Genomic DNA, 16,559 nt, shown 5'->3' on the forward strand with positions numbered 1-16,559 from the left:
ACTTGTCCCGTTTTTCAGCTGGCTGTGCACCCAGTTTCCTCATGCTGGGAAAGGAGGGCAGGCTGCGTCTCTCCCTGTCCTGTTCAAAGTGGCCAACCTGCATGGGACCTCTTGCTTGAGATCACATGGAGGCTGCTAGTGGCAGCCCAAAACAACCCTTTCAGACAAGTAACTGTGCTCCTGACGTGCCCAATGGCCTCCTGTATGGAGAGCTGTGGCTGCGGGGAGGTGTAAATGGGCAGAGCAGGTCAGGAGCCACCAAGTCTCCCAAATCTCAAATCTAATACTCTCCTGTCCTACTCCGCTTGTCCAGTAGGACAGCCTTCTGTGTCACCTCCAAACGGTCCCAAATAGCCAATCTGTGGTAAAGATGGAATTATTCTTCTTTTTGATCCTAAATTTTGGCTCAAAGAGATCGTGGGTGTTTGCTTGAAGCCTTCATTTGCAGCTCACTTTAAAGCTCTTGCCTACTGCGAAGGCCGAGCACTGAGCTTGAGAGGCCTTCACGGCCACGTTGTCCTACCTCAGGAGATCCTGAGGAGATCCTCTCCTGCTAACAGAGCTGGGGGCAGGCTGTCTCCACACAACTCCGTAAAAGAGCTGGTGGCAGAATAATGGTGGAAGCCCCCTGAGCTCAACAACCCTCTCCATCACCATTTCATATCGAGTCGCTTTTACTTGGGCGGCTTCCTGGGGTTGTTCTAGGGGGCCTGGTGATCTGCAGCATGCAGGGCCGCGTGTTGGCCCTCCCTGTGTACCTCTGCAAAACACCACTCCCCTGTACCGAGCCCATCTGCAGAGGGTCAGGATTTGCCCCCCGTGCATCCCGTGGCACCGGGTGGTTCAAACTTTCAAAGCTGGCGAGATGAGTTTGGGCACTAAGGCCTCTAGAGACGAAAGGCCTTGTAAGTTTTACCTCCGTGAGCCTTGTACCGAGCCCAACAGCATGTGTATAATTTGCTTTAATGGCTAGAAACATCTGCTGTTAAAAATGATGCTTAATATATTTGGCTTCCATTTCCAGTCATTAGTTCTTTTTATGCCTTTTTATGCCTAATTAAGAACCTTTTAGTACCTGATATTGTTTCCTCTGAATGTGCAGCTCTGTCGTAATCAAGTCACTTCTTAATCTTCTCTTTGATAAACTAAAAAGATCAACCTCTTTAATTCTCTCATTTCAGACATTTTCTCCTAAAATTGCTTTTACAGATCCGGTCTATATCTTTTGCAGAGTTGTACTAATGTTTTTTAAATGTCGGTGTTGAACCGTTCACGGTTCTGGAACGGCTCCCTCAGTGCTGGAAGCAGAGGCTGAGCCACCTCCATATTCCCACCTCCAGCTTCGTGCCACCGCATGGAGCCAGCTCAGGTTTGCAGGAAGCAGAGACTCGGCTGCATCCATATTTATTGCTATACCAAACCCTGTAATGTGGCGATATTGCCACAGCGAGATCAGGACCCTACTAGAGAGGTACCTAAGCAGTGGTAAGCCCTTGTTGTCCTCCAGGTCTGCCAGGTAACTAATCTGAAATCCATTTAGCACATTCAGTATTTTATAGGGCTTTTTTTTTTTTTTTTTTTTTTTTCTTGTCAGCATGTCACTTACTATGAGGTTAAATCACCTTTTGGACATCATGTATATTGCTTCCATTCATTACTAATACCAAATCTGCATTCTCAGCAGAGAATAAAATCAGGTTTGCTTTCCATGACCTATTTTCCCTAAAACCACGTTGACTGGCATATATGCTTGCCCTTCAGTTCTCTGCTGCGTGACTCCAGTGTCATCTTTCTGTCTTAGAGAGATGGCTGGCTGGCCTGTGCAGGTCATACTCTTGCTGGCTTGGTATTTAAGCAGAAGACTCTTGCAGTCTTCTAAAATTCCCTCAGTGCACTTAAAGATTAACATCAGCATGCAGCAGTTTTCTTAGCTCTCTCAGATCTTTTGGATGCAAAATTATTCAGATCTGCCAAATTTAAATATCCTTAGTGCTGGTAGATGTTGTTGAATGTTCGTCTCAATTGCTAATAAGTTGGAAATGCTTCATCCTTGAGATGAGTATTATCCCGTTTCTTTCCAAATGTTTACCAGCAGTAATTATCGCACTTCCACCATATCTTTCTCATTAGCAGCGTTACCTTCTGCATCCAGTAACAGACCTGTGTCCTTCCTCGGGTAGCCTCTGTCCCTGATGCACACGATAAATCCTTTCTGCTGCTCCCCAACAGACTTTTTCATGAAGTTCCCGTGTTTTCATACAGTTTATGTACTTCACAGGTTCTCGTTTCCATCAGTTGATATTGGTGTGCTGAGGTCTGATAATTGTTGATTTTATATTTCCAATTGTGCCCCCCCCCCCTTTTTTTTTTTTTGCACAGCAGTCACCTTCCCTTTTAGCCAGCCTCGTTCACTCCCTAGTGAGGGATTGGTTCTGTTTCAGAATCATCATTTACACTCCAATGTCCTTTGAACTTTTTGGTATTTCTGCAGTCAGATTTCCTCAGGTGAAGGAGACTAGCATGCTCTGCACAGCCAGTCCAAGGCTGTTCACGGAAGCACAACTTTGCTTCTTGGTACTTCAGAGCGTAGTGGTGACTTCAGCATTCCAGTGATGGGAGCTGGACCTTGAGTTTTGACCTTTTTAGGTTTTCCTCTTCTCCTTGATGGGCGTTTCATTTTGCTGCTTACCCAGACTGTTGGCGCTAAGGTAGAAGTAGTAGGAAAATTTCTTTCCATGTTCCTGCCTCTGTTTCTGTCATGTTTCCTGTTCATCTTCCACCCCTCCGTGGTTGGTTGGCAGGCAAAAAGGGGAGTGTGCAGAGGAAGGTGATGCAAGCCAGCCAAGTCATCCCTCATTTCATATGTTTGGGTCTTAACCACCCAGTACTCCACCAAATCAAGACTTTCAGGGGTTGGGTTAGCAACCTTCACTCTTCCAGGATCCTTTCAGTTGTCTTTGATCTGCATAGGCCACACGTCGCGGAGAGGCTGGCCAGGCAGTGCGGTAGCCCCAGGTGAAATCACATCTCAGACATTCACACGGGGAGCCCACCACACTGCTGTACCCCCTTGACTTTTCTCCTCGGTATTCCTCAGCATGTGCTCGCCAAAACACTGATAACTATTTGGTCACTTCTGTCTGATTGGAGTGCTTTTTTTTTCCTGTCTTGATTGCAAAGCACCATTGATTGTATGCATGTACACATGCAAGTGAGCTTGCAGGCATGCACATGAACCAGGTTTAAGTAAAAAAAACTTCAATTATCCCATTGTTCCCAAGCTGCTGAGCTCTGGACAGTCCTGGTGGCTTGTCCCTGACCCGTATTCTGCTTTCGTGGCCATCAGGAGACGGGGGGACCTCCTGGTGTCAGGGAGCACTTCTGCATGGTGGAGATCTGCTCTTTCCCCACTTTCTACCTAGCCCTAGGGTCTTAAAGTGTGGATAAGAAGATTACGCAGAGAGGGAAGATTTGCATTTCTTAGATACTGGGAACTTTGTGGGGGAGAGAGAACCTGAATAGAAAGGATTGGTTCTCCCTTAATCAGAGCTGATGGGGATAGCACGCAAAGCTGCTGGGAGTTCAGGAGCCACTCTCCTGAAATAGCGCAGCGGGGAAAAACGCCGAGGGACAAGAACGCAAAAATAACGTGAGGAGTTCTGCACATCTTCAGTTTGTGGCCCAGAATAGTGAAGGCAAAACCATAAGTTATGAAGTCTAATAAATATCAGTGGCTGTAACAGCCCCGTGCGATGTAGCTAACTGGGGAGGATGCGGTTGGGGTGGCTTACATTGGGTGGTGCTTTGGGCAGCAGGCAGCACCCCTTGCACGTGGTCACATCGCTGAGGGTCAGGAGGACGGACTGGGTGAGCAGGAGAGACGAGGTCTGAGGAGCTTTGGAGGCCCAGGGACAGGAGATGGAGCAGAGCTGGAGAACGCTTTGGTTCTTTTTGGCCCCGTGCTTTGCTTTTCTTGGGGAAATCTTCTGCAAGCAGACCTGGTTATCCTGTGCTATACGTTAATATTTGCATAGCTGCAGAGCATCCCGGGGATTCCTCATATTAGAAGGCTCGCAGCTTTCATATGGCCTTTTAATTAACTTAATTCAGACATTAGTGTGTCACAGGGAACGTCTCTCAAGGGGGGAAGTCTTTCATTTATCTCCACTTAGCCAGGGAGCACTACGTTTTTCATTTGCATCCTCTGGTTTGTCCTTGTAAGAGTGGGAATTAACCTCTCACTCCCAAGCCGGTGTTGTGCCCAACACCGTTGATGCGTTGTGGAGAAGCTGCTCCTTCTGCCCCCGCTATCCCTGGACCTTCTGCAGGTCCTGTGCTCACCCCAGAGCTGGTCCTGGCTGTTTTCTGGACTGCTTGTAGATGCCATTTGCTTGCCTTGAAGGGCACAGGCTTGGGAGGAGGTTTCATGGGGTTAAGGAGGCCCCAAGCAAGAGAAGTGGGCTTCCAGGCCCTTCATCCTCCAGCTTCTGCACCCTCATCGAGAGCCCTCTTCCACCAGGAGAGAGCTGGGGGGGGGACGCAAGCCTTATAGCTAGCAAGAGCTTTGCAGCAGAAGCCTCGGAAGCAAAACAAAGCTAATTAAAGCCTGCTTCAGCACATGCCTGTTATGCTGTAGGTACCTGTGACAGATGGGGTCTGTTCCCCATGACTGCAAGATACTTTTGCGAAGAACACAGTGCTGAAATGTTTGCCTGTTTTGTGTTTTTTTTTTTTGGGGGGGGGAGGGTGATGACTTAGCTACAGAGGATTTTGCTTACAGAGCTCGTTAGCCATGGCCTGGTGGTGCACGTGCTGGCTGTGCCCTGCTTGCTGACCGCCCCGTGTCCTCTTCTTGCCCCACAGGTGAAGGAATGGCTGTGCCTGAACTGCCAGATGCAGAGGGCGCTGGGGATGGACATGACCACTGCCCCGCGCTCCAAAAGCCAGCAGCAGCTGCACTCCCCCTCGCCGTCTCCGTCCCACTCCCCAGCCAAGCTCCCGGCGGGCCAGGAGAAGACCCCGGCACCCCCCCAGACAAGTGCCCGTCCTGGTGCCACCGCCGCTGCCCCACTGCCTGAGACCCCCAAACCGCAGACGGCTGCACCGCAGAGGGAGCAGCACGGCCAGCCAAAAGCCGCCGCTCCTCAGGAAGCGGCAAGGTCCTCCCCGCAGCACCATCAAGCAAAACCTTCCTCCTCCGAGCAGAGAAAGGCGGTGGGAGACCCCAAACCCCCCGCCCCCGGTGCTGGGGCTCCTGAACAACCCCAGGAGGGGCTCACGGGGAAGCTCTTCGGCTTCGGAGCTTCCCTCCTGACCCAGGCGAGCACGCTCATGTCTGTCCAGCCGGAGGCCCCCGCTCCGAGTCAGCAGTCTTCTGGCAAAGTGCCTCCAAAAATCGTCTTCAGCGACGCCAGCAAGGAAGCTGGTCCCAAAGCCCCGGGGGTGCAGGGCCGGGCTGGGGCTGCGCCGGCCGCCAAAGCAGGCAAACCGGAGCCAGGCGTTAAGCCAAAGGAAGTGCCGAAAGCCAGGGTCTTGTGCCCCCTCTGCAAGGCGGAGATCAACGTGGGCTCCGGCGAGCCCCCCAACTACAACTCCTGCACGACCTGTCGGCAGCAGGTGTGCAACATGTGTGGCTTCAACCCGACGCCTCATCTGGTGGAGGTAAGGGGGCTCGCAGGGCTTCTGTCACTCTCTGGTCGCTTAAAATGGGGAAAACGCGATGCATTTTCCATCAGAGGCTGTACGAAGCCCCAGGCAGAAGCAAATGAGGTGCATGCAAAGCTCAGATCTCCCCACGGTGAAAGCAGTGCTGGGGGTGCAGCAATGTCCCGTGTTCTCTGTGTGCTTCCCGTGGGCTGAAGCGGTGAGCAGACAGGGCACCGGGAGGCAGGAGGTGCTGCAGGGCGGTGGCAGTCCCAAAAGTTGGGTGTGGATGGAGGCGAGGGAGAAGGCTCCACGGGAAAAGAGCCCTGAAAATCGGGAGGGGAGGGCTGCCGGGAAAAAAGCCCAGGGAACGTGGGAGGCTGCAGCCGGCATCGTGTCGGTGCCAGGACTGGGCCGGTTTGGTTTGTGAGGGTGGAAGGGACTTGCTGCAAACAGGCTCTGGATCGCCTGGTAAATCTTCACCGGTCTGCAGCGAGGATTTCACAAAAACGTACAGATTTTGTACCAATTTCACGTGAGGAGCAGAGCCGGGCACCCCTGGCAATGCTTTCTGCTCCTGTTCATGGGGTCAGGGGCTGGGGTAAGGCAACAAAAGCCGCTCGCCAAGGAGTGTCCTCCCTCTGGTGCTGCCCTCTCCAGATCCCCCGCTCCGTGGTGCCTGGGTACGGCGTGAGGGAACAGGCTGTGCACGGCTCTTGGGGCACGGACTGGGGTGGAGTGCGAGGAGAGGAGGAGGAGGAGGCCGAGGTGGGCTGAAGGCCACCCAGTCCCACCCGCTGGGGTCTGGGAAGGCTCTGAATGGTGCTGCCCACCCAGAGCATCTTCCAAAGCCCCCAGCAGGAACCTGAGCCAGCTCCGAGCTGCCTCAGCTCTACAGGAGCGTGGTGCAACTGGTGCAGGTGTGCCCATACCTCTTCCTCCCCCTTTGGCAGTAGGGAGGGAGATCTCACACACGCTTGGAGAAGGCCTTGGCTGAAGTCTAGACCCTCACCTCCCCCTCTACAGGTGATTCAAGACCCTTACGAGCGGGTGCCCGTGGCTTGCTTCTGGAAGCGCTGCATTTAGCAGCCAGCAAGACACAGAACCAACACCATCAGCATGCGGAAAAGTTAATGGGGACTTCAGATGGCCAGAGGCAGGATTGCTAATCTTGGCTCCGTTCCACCGTGGATAATTACATTTTATGTCCCTAACTCCTCCCTGCAGTTTCAATTACAGGCAGCAATGTTCTCCCCTTCCCGAAGCTCTGGACGCAGAGGTGTGGAGCAGCACCCCTTTCACGCCACTCGCTTTTCGGCAGAAATGCTCCGCTCCTTCCTACCAGTTCTGTCCTAAAAGGGCGAATCTCAGACAGGTTTGTGTGGCGAGAGTGGGAACAGCAGCAATCTTCCCACCAATATGACTGCTTTGTAACGGAGCTGTGTGGAAATTGGTGTTACTTTGGGTGCTGGGATGAGACCCGCAGCAATAGTGCTCGCTGAAAACGAGCTGAAGACTGCTTGGTATGGAGCACGGTGTTTTCATCAGGCATAACGTGAGCAGAGTTAGACTGGGTACCAGTAGAGCACTGCTTCTTTCCTATCCTGAGGATTTTGGTGAGAAAACGTGTCCAGGCTTTGTGTAGTCCTTTGCACAGGGCTGAAGCCCAGTCTCGGTGTGCTCTTGGGCCAGGATAAGTTTCCAGGATGAGTTTCAGAAAACACACACGTGGATGAAATGGCCGTAGCATGCTCCCATGGGCACCCCGTTGTGGCACAGAGCGTTACTTTGGGCTTGGGCTGTAGCTGCTGACGTGGTGCTCTGTGCAGGTACCGTGGAAAGGTGGCTGAGGGGCAGGTAGCCTCTCCCCGGCGATGGTCTTGGATATCTCGAATGAGAATCTGGCTTAGATGAGATGGGTTGGCTGATGCAAAATTATTTTTTTAAGAGTTGGGGAATAAATGCAACACTCGAGCTGTGAATGTTCTTAAACTTTCTGGAAAAAAAAAAAAAGGGAGGGGGGGACACTGTAAGATCTTTTAATACTGTCAGGCTTTAGGTTTGCTTGATCTTCTTAGAAAATTGCTCTGTGGTCTTATCCTCTGAGTGGAAGTGTTTTGCCTGCAGCTCGTGCAAGCTTGTCCCAAGCTTCAAGAGTCGTACACAAATCGCAGAGCTCACTCTTTGAAGTAGCGAGGTTTGATCCATTAATTGCTTTACGAATTAGGACCTTGACTGCAAACTGCTGTTGGAGGTTCTGTGAAAGCTAATGAGGACGTTTGAGCCTGGGTCTGCTGCTATTCAGAGGAGCCTGGCGCTGAAGGCTGGGCAGCCCCAGGCGGTACCCTGCAGCCTGGGCAGAGCCTTCCTCCCTGGCTTCAGGCAGAGTGAGTCACACCAAGGGGGAGGAGAAGAAGGCACAGGCTGTCGTGGCCTGGTTTTCGGAGGAAGGATGGAGTTTTGCAGCAAAACAGTGCTAGAAGAGTGCGTTTTCTGCAGATAGTTGCATCGTCACTGCAGGCTGCTGAGGCTTGGTCACACCGAGGTGGGCTGCGTGCATTGACAGCTTCATTGCAAAGCCACATAACCCCTTGGGGGCTGGGGAAAAACCCTAAATAATGTGTCCTTCCTCAAACAGGACACGTGTTTTCACTAACTAGGTCATCTGTACTGCCAGGGGAGCACAGACCAACTTCCACTAAAGGAGAGTTCTCCGCAAGTATCAGCGCAAACTGTCACGGCTTAGTGGAGAGCATCAGCCAGGCTGAGCCCCGTGCTCGTGGCAGGGCTGGGTGACACATCTGCGTGCATGGGACACCTCGGGTGGGAGCTGAGGGATGTGCCAGCAGCACTGCGTCCTGGCAGAGACCCCAGTTCCATGGTGGCATCACACACGATGCTTGGGACAAACGGCATCACCGGGAGCCCCTTGGCCCCCAGCCTCTGCCAGGGGCAGTCCCCCAGGGACAGGGTGGCCAGCGAGTGGAGGAGCAGGAGAGGCTGCTGCCCGTGTCTGCAGTCCCCTCAAACTTCTGGTTTCTCTTGGAACCATCACTGCTTACCTGTGATATTTTCAGATCCGTCCCACGCCTGCTCTACAGATGGAGCCGGAGGCTCTGGGTCCCTGTCGTCCCCTCCCACCCTCTGCTGTGGCACAGCAAAGCTGCATCTCCCCAGTGATTCATTCAGCTGAGTGCATTCAAACCTAACGAAAGATTAAAAAAAAAAAAAGAGTAAAAATGCTGTTTTCTGTGGAGTCATCAGCTGAGTTGCATAGGTGCTGAGCCACCGAAGGAGCTGGTTCCCTTCATTTCCAGGTGGTACCAGGTGAGAAAAAGAGCAGGCAAGGTTTTTTTCCCCAGATCTCATCATTATATACAGGGCTGGGGCTGCCTCTGTTGTCACCGTCTATGCTGGAAGCTCTTCTGCTCACGTTTGTCCTGGGCCAGCAGGTATTTCAGTCAGTGTTGCTAAGCTGCAGCTGCTCTCATAAACCTGGGTGAGAAGCCACCACAGTTTTTGGATGTGTTGGGACCCGGCCATTGAATTAGTGCCGCTCTTTCGTCCGCCAGCAAAAGATCTTTGATGGTGTTAGAAGGCTGCAAAGGTCAGGGCTGAGTCTCTTCCATAAAAGCCTTGCATTTGTATACAGCTCTGCTCCTTGCCTGTATCCAGAGGCAGGTTTCTTATGCAGATCTCGAAGGTGCCTTGAGCTTTCCTCCTTGGTTTTGTGCTGGCGTAGCTCGCTCTGGCTGCGAGCACCTGGCCAGAGCTGCTGCGGGATGTGCTGCGGGGCCTTGAGCCTTGGAGAGCTCTGGGGCACAGTCAGAGGGTGATGGTGAGGACTGGGAGCCCAGGACTCCTCAGGAGGTAGTGCCTGCAGTCCAGGCACAAGCGTGGTGTTGTGGCAGCACATCCCAGGGCAAGGTGTGGGCTGTGGCAGCCTGTGGGCACCAGAGGCTGTGGCTGACCAGCAGGCAGAAGGAGCTACAGTGGTGAGGGAGCCCAAATGTGCGCTGTCCAGTTCTCTTGCTTGTCCTGCTACACATTAAACAGCTTTAAATAAGTTATTTACATGACTTACCAGAAGTAGAGGTGCCTGGAGCTTCCTCCCACCTCGCCACGCTTCCTCCAGGCTGCTGGCTCCAGCTCGTGGTGGTCTGCCCACCAACTCAGAGCTGGCACTTTCGGGTGCTCCCCCTTGCTCCAGCCTGGAGGTGTGCAGGTAGGAAAGAGGTTTCCGTTGCAGGCAGGCAGCTGCAGGGCCGTTTTGCTAGGATTTAAGGCATCCTGCCTTAAATCAGTGCCCGCTACGGATGCGAGTGATGTGGCAAGAGCTGGCCTGCAGCGTGATTCCCTGCCCTGTGTGACACGTTCCCAGTAACCCCAGCTGACCCCAATTGACTCCGGTGGTTTTGTGTTAAGGAACAAATGAACTGCGCATGTTGTGCCACTAAATGAGCGTGGCAGGCTGCCCCTTTGCCTAATTAACCAGCCTGAAACAGGAGCTGGGACACGTCTCGTCGGAGGCCGCTGCCGCTCCCCAGCACAAGGCTGGGACCTCTGGCAGTGCCGTGCCTCCGCGGGGCCCTCTCGCGGAGTCATGTCCCTGCCACACAGCATCTGCACCCCGACAGGAGCTGGCATTGATTTTCCTGCTTTAACGTGTTATAAAAGGATTCTTTTCATAACGCTCGGGGTGTGCAGTCCATCTCCCAGCCCGGTGTCAGCAAATTTCTTGTTTGTCCATCCTTGCTACAGCTAAAGACAAACGAGGGGCGACGTGCCTGGCTCCTTCATGGACACCTTCCCTTGCGGCTGGTCTTTGTGGGGAGGTGTTGGCGTTGCAAGGAGCATTGGGGTGGAAGGGGGGAGAAGAGTGGTGTGGGGGGGAGCCAGGCTGCTGCCGTGCCTCAGGTGGGAGCCGCCAGCCACAGCCCCGTGCCTGGGCCCTCCTGGCCCCTTCCAGGGCACCCGTGCTGTCAGAGGGAGGCCGTTAGCCCCCAGCTCCTGGCCCAAGAGGATTAGTGGGGCTGAGGGAACGCTGCCAGCTCCGTGCTGTCCCCTGGCCATGGGGCTGCCCAGGAGGAGCTGGTGGGAGCAGGCCCTGGGTGGTGCCAGCAGTGCCGTGGGTGGGGAGGGTTCAGGCCCGATGTGCCCCCGTGTGGCCCACAGCCACCCCGTGAGCAGGGACGGCAGCTCGAGGTTCGTGCACGTCCATTTCTGACAGAACCCGGGGTCTTCTCTTCCTCCCCTGGCTCCTGATGTAGCAGGGAGCAGCTGTCGCCCGTCCCCATGACGAGTGCCCCTCTGGGGCTGTTTTTTTCCTTAAATCATGCGTCCTGGTGGTGACAGCTTGGCAGGGCAGCAGCTGCGCAGGGGCCCATGACTGCAAATTTTAAAATTTTCTTAATTTTTATTTCATTCCTCACTAGAACAGCCCTTTGGCTAAGCAGGTCCGTGCCATTCAGCAGCGTTCATGGCTGCGGCCTCTTTTGGGGAGACACTGCTGCATTTTGCAGCTCCCATCTCCCAGCTGAGTTCAAAAGCATCAGTGAGCGGCGTCACCTTGCCACAATCTTGTACCCCACCCCGAGAAGCTGCAGGTTATTGCAGGGCCGGGAGCTTGCCGAAGGACTGAGAGCCAGAGCCAGGCTGCAAATAATCAGGTCAGCCACCTGAACTGAAGGCAAAAGGAGAGAGCCGCCTATGGCAGCACGATGTGGAAGTCGGCTTTGCCCGCGTGAGCCTGCAAATCCCTTTACGAATGGGTAATTAACAGCTTGCTGTGACTCAGGAGTTTTCTCTACTGTTTAACACGCTGTAATTAACCCAGCCTGCCCGGGTCCTGCTGCCTGGACCCAACGGGGAAAGCACAGGGCTGAAGTCAGGCTGAGTTTTGGTTATGGTGCATGACCAAGCAAATTGGGTTGAATTAAGAGTGGGGTCCCAAAACGGACCTCAGTGCAGAATCCCTGGAGACGTGTCTGCTGCAGACACTGCCCTTCTGCTGGCCGCGTCTTCCTGAGCTTCCAGAACCAGTTGCAGATGCTGAACTTCTTGGAGCCGAACCTGCTGTCAGCTTGTGGCCACTCGGAAAATCATCTCAAGGACTGCTGTGCCTTCACTCAGGAAAAACAACCGAGTCACGGCTTCATTTCCTCCCTTGGGAGCAATTATATTATTAATAGGCAGATGTCATCCGTGTGCTAACCCTTCTGACGAGTGCTTTGGAGGAAGCCGCTGCCTACGCGTGCAGGTTGTTTTCAGTGGGAAAAAAAAAGCAAAAAACACTGAAAAAAAAGCAAACTATGTATTCCTGGGGTGACAGTGGGGCAGGAGACTTGCGTTTGCAGGCGGTGCCTGCAGATCCTGGGCTCACAGGGGTCTCCTGTGGAGCCATCCCAGCCGCTGAAGCCCCCTACGAAGCAGCTCCACCATTTCCCACTGCAGCCCAGGCTGGGGAGGCAACGGGTGCGCTCCCAGCACATGCAGGACAGCTGAGCCACCTCCGGAGTCTCCGAAGAGATTTGCTGGAGTTTGAGCCTGAGCAAGAAACCAGCTTGCTTCCCTCGCTGCTGCTGGCAGTGGTACCACACGGCGATGCTGCCGCCGCGTCCCAAGGGGCGACTCGAGCCCTGCTGCCAAGTGGTGTCACCTGCCTCCGTGTCACGGGGCCGCAGCAGCCTGGACTTGGGTTGGCTTTAGCTGATGGTGAAGCTTTATCCTTACAGCATCGATCAGGCTGCTTCCTAGAAAGCACGAGGGGATAGTTTAGGGCTGCTCTTTTTGTCCGTATAACAGGGGGAGCTCTCTGTGTCATGCCCTGGCCCTCGCCGAGCTCTGAATTCTTTTTCCAGCCCATTTCAGTAGCTGCTGCGGCTGCTCCTAGTGCTGGTGGCGTTCTGGGCGACCTCCACACAATGGGACTGCAGGACTACGTGGGGCAGAGCCACGCTCTGAGGATGGGGTGGGCAGAGAGGAGCGGCTGTTTTGGCCTGAGATGGCGAGGGGATCTGGCTGTTCCTGCTGCCATCCCCGGGGAGCAGGCTCAGATTATCCTGATGTGCTCTCAGACCATTACACAACCTGGCACCTCTTCCTCTCTTTTTTTTTTCCTTTACCGTGCTATGTTAGTACTTCATGTGGGAACACATTAGGACATTTAATCGAGCATTTAATTGGCTTTGTAGCACTGGATTTCTGAGTGGGCTGGGGACTGCGGAAGAGGTGCTTGGTTTTTCAGCTGTGACAGGAGCGTCCCAGACTTTCTGTGTTGGTGTCAATCCGCCTTCCAAGCCAGCATCGCTTCTTGTTATGAACCCAGCAGCATTTTGCAGTTACATCCCGCAGTCTTAAGCGGCTGCAGCCATCCGTGGAATAAATTGATAGTGAGGAGAGGGGCTGCTGATGGTGAAATGAGCAGGGCTGGTGGGGAAGAAGCTCCTGCAGATGAAGATGGGATTACTGCTTGGGATGAGCACATGCTGGGGACTGCAGCTCAGGCTATTCCATCCTTCCCACATCAAAACCGGTGCTGGCAAAGTGCAGGGGCACAGCAAGGCTCTGTGTGCAAGGCTCCTACACCCCCAGCTCTGGGGGTCGAGCTTTTGGATTAAAATGAAGAAAAATAAATAAATCAACCTTCCTGCTATGTTAAAAATCAGCATTGAAGGGACTGGGGCTGCGCTGAGTGTCTGGTTGCTTCCTCCTCCTCCTCTGGCTGATGCAGGGCCAGCGGGTGCTTGCAGCAGCTGCTCTGGGGGATTTTGCCTTCCACAGAGGCATTTCCCCCAGGATTGCTCCACTCTGGCACTCTCTTGCCACGCTGTCTGCTCGTACGGGGCTGCTCGAGGGCTGTTGCCCTTGCCTGTGGCCTTGTTCCCTCCCGCACTTCATCCATCCTCACCTCCCATTGCAGGAATCGCTTTTAACGAGGAGGGAAACAAATCATAGAGGGCTAAAGGCTGCCTTGTGAATAATTTGTCAGATATATGGGTCGGGAACTGGCTGGAAGTATTTAATTAAATACCTTTTTGGTTGCCATTTGCCACGTACTTGAAAGGGAAATGGTTCGTGTTTGATTTCTGGAGGTGTGAAACCCTCATAAAAGCCGGGTGCGGGTGCTGCCTGGCAAAATCCCGAACAGTGGAAGCTGCTTGGTTATTTCTTCGTGCTGATTTTCTGCTCCTCCCAGAGGAAGTTCCTGGGATGGATCCTTGGGACTTGGCTCTCGGCTTGTAGAGGAGTTGGGTGCCAGCCCTTTGCAGAAGCTTTGAGCCCCCCAGGCACCCCCCTGCCCCTTTACCTGCCGAAAAGCCCTCGCCCGCCTGGCGTCCAGCCTCCTGGCGCTGGAGGATTTCGGCTTTCCCCTTGTGTTTGTTTTGGAGTTGTAAAGCCCGATGCTTTAATAGCCTTGTTTTGTACGGGAGGCGGTAAGCCAGCTCCTTGTAAATAATCAGAAGTTTATGGGGGATTAGCAGGGAGGCATATTTATCAACATCAATGATTGCAATTAAAAGCTGAGGTATTAACACAGTTGCCTACGCCTGATCCTGCAGCAATTGCACTTCAACGATGATTTTTTTCTTCCAGTTCCTATGCCCGTGAGCAGCCTGAAAGGGTTCTCCGGGTGCCCGGGGACCACACAAGAAGCAGGGTGCGTGTTGGTGTTGCTAACGCTGATGCAGGCAGCCCTGGTCAGCCCCGAGCAGCTGGACCAGGAACGTGCCACGAGACGGGGCTGGCAGAGGGAGCGTGGCCACGGGCAGAGCACATCAGCTGGCGTGGGCTGGAGCAGACTTGCCTGCAGTCCTGGAAAAGATGGCCCAGGAGTGTTTATGGCTTCCTGCTGTGTGGGGAGGTGCTGGCGGTGGTGCCTGAGGCAGCACCTGGCGTGGGAGCTGGGCAGCATGCAAAGCGAGCGCGGTTGCTTCCTCTTTCTGCTGCAAGCCCAGCAAAACGCAGGTGCTCGCCCTGCACAAGTGCTGAGCTGCACTGAAAATCCCTGAGATCTGGTTCCCAGCTCTTGCCTGAAATTCCCAAAGAGGGCGAATGCTGCGAGCAGCCCCTCAGCTGGGTGTGGAAGCGAGGTGAGGTGGCCGGGAGCCTGGGGGGTGCACTCAGTGTGGCGTCGGCGCACGGAGCTGAGGGCAGCTGGCAAGGCTGCTCCGTGCTCCCGCTGCAAGGGGAAGGATGCCAGCAGCGCCCGTGCTCCAGAAATTTCCAGGGGAGCCTCCTGAGCAGGCAGGAGATGCAAACCTTCTTTTTAAACCTGCCTGCCTCACGTGTGGCAGGGAGAAACTGCAGGGGGCAGAGGTGGCACCGGGCGCTCCCGTAACCGCACCACAGGAACGTTTCCGCTTCCAAAGGCGCTCCTGGTTCCAAAAAGCTCTTGAGGTGCTTCTGGCAGCAATTCACCAACGCAGCCAATATTTCCAGCTAATTAAGAACCTGTTCCCAAAGCTCCCGATAACGCTTTGCAATTCCAACAGTTTTCCAGCCTGCTCAGAACGGCTTTAGAGGAGCGGCTGCTGCCGTGTACCCGTCCGCGCTGTGCGGCTGCAGGAATGATCGTGCTCTCCCCTTTCCACCTGTCCTGGTGGGGCCCGGAGCTGCAGGCTGCCTTGTCGCCAGCTCTGCACGGGCTGGGGGAGCTGAAAGCTCTCGGGCAGGGAGGATCCTTGCAGCCCCAGAGGCTGTGTTGTGCAGAAACCATGCAGAGGGGAGCGCTCCCAGCTCCCCCCAGCCTCGCAGGCAGGAGGCGGTGGAGCCAGGGCTGCTCCTGCAGGGCCTTTGCAGGGGCTCTGCCTCCATTTGGCACGGATTATTTCGGTTCTTCTGTTTGTGCCTTGCTGCGAGGCTGTGCTGAGCCAACGGCAGCTGTTCCTGCGAAGTGGTATTTGAAAACCAGGGCAAGCTTCTCCCACATCTTTGCTCTCCTTGCCTGGAGTTCCCACCCGAGCCCTGAGCTGCCTCAAAGCTCCTCCCAGCGAGTGCCACGAAAACGCCCCGAAAGCCTGCAGCAGAGCAGGGAGCTCGCTGCAGAAGCCTTCTCCTCTGCTTCTGCTCCTCGCCGTCATCTTCCCACTGCCATCTGCCGCGCGTGCTAAATTAAGGCAGCACGTTGGGGACGAGGTGTGCTGTGCTCGGGGAGCCCCACGTGGCCCTGCCGGGCTGCACGAGCGCCGGCTCAGCGCGCTGAGAGGGGCACGTGGGGCCCTGTGCTGGTCCCCTCGCGTGGGGGCAGCCCAGGGGCGAGGAGCTGCCACCAGGGCAGGGTTTGGCTCCTCCACCCGGGGGTGCCCGGGCAGGGGTGGCTGCAGAGGCAGCTCTCCGTGACCACAGGCACCTCCTTGGCACAGCGCTGGGCTCCCCACCCTGGCCGTGCTCTCCTCCTGGGGCAGATGATGACATGCTGCTGTTTTTAGGCAGTTAATTAGAAACGAACCTCGCCTCGAGGGACCTGGAGCACAAGGAGAACAGCCCCAGTCCTTTGTGCCTCCTTCATCCTGTGATTCCTATTTTTCTGCTCTCTTTGGGGAGCGGGAGTGGCTGCAGGGGAATGGACCCAGCAGCACCTCTTTGCCACTGTCTCCGTGGGCACGATGAAACTTCTGGAAGCCCTCCCAGGGCCGTGCCATACCCCCGAGGTGAGCGCTGGAGGCAGGATGGTTCTCGGCTGGTGCTCGGCAGCAGGAGCAGTACAGCGGAGCGAGGAGCTGCACTGACTCCTACGTTTCTCACGACGCAAACGCAAGCAGGAAGGCGAAGTTACACGTGGGTAGCGACATTTTTCACACGTTTTGGCCCAGAGGCCTCATTGCCCTGAGTTGCTCGGAGCACAGCATATCAAAAAGTTGGAGTCAGGATTCGGTGGGGCTCTGCCCACCTCCCCGGGCTGTGCGTGCCAAGGA

The 16,559-nt window shown here is 54.8% G+C and overlaps 1 protein-coding gene across 5 annotated transcripts in view; it reads left to right on the plus strand.

The window, feature by feature from the left end:
- BSN (bassoon presynaptic cytomatrix protein) overlaps nucleotides 1-16,559 on the plus strand; it is a 69,089-nt gene that overhangs the window by 28,007 nt on the left and 24,523 nt on the right. For all 5 annotated transcript variants that reach the window (XM_082768043.1, XM_082768042.1, XM_082768044.1 and 2 more), the window contains exon 3: nucleotides 4,864-5,661. In XM_082768043.1, the coding sequence (XP_082624169.1) occupies nucleotides 4,864-5,661 (798 nt within the window). The remainder of the gene's footprint in view (nucleotides 1-4,863; nucleotides 5,662-16,559) is intronic.

The sequence above is a fragment of the Aythya marila genome, assembly GCF_965140915.1.
Source record: "Aythya marila genome assembly, chromosome: 10".
Lineage (NCBI taxonomy): Eukaryota > Metazoa > Chordata > Aves > Anseriformes > Anatidae > Aythya > Aythya marila.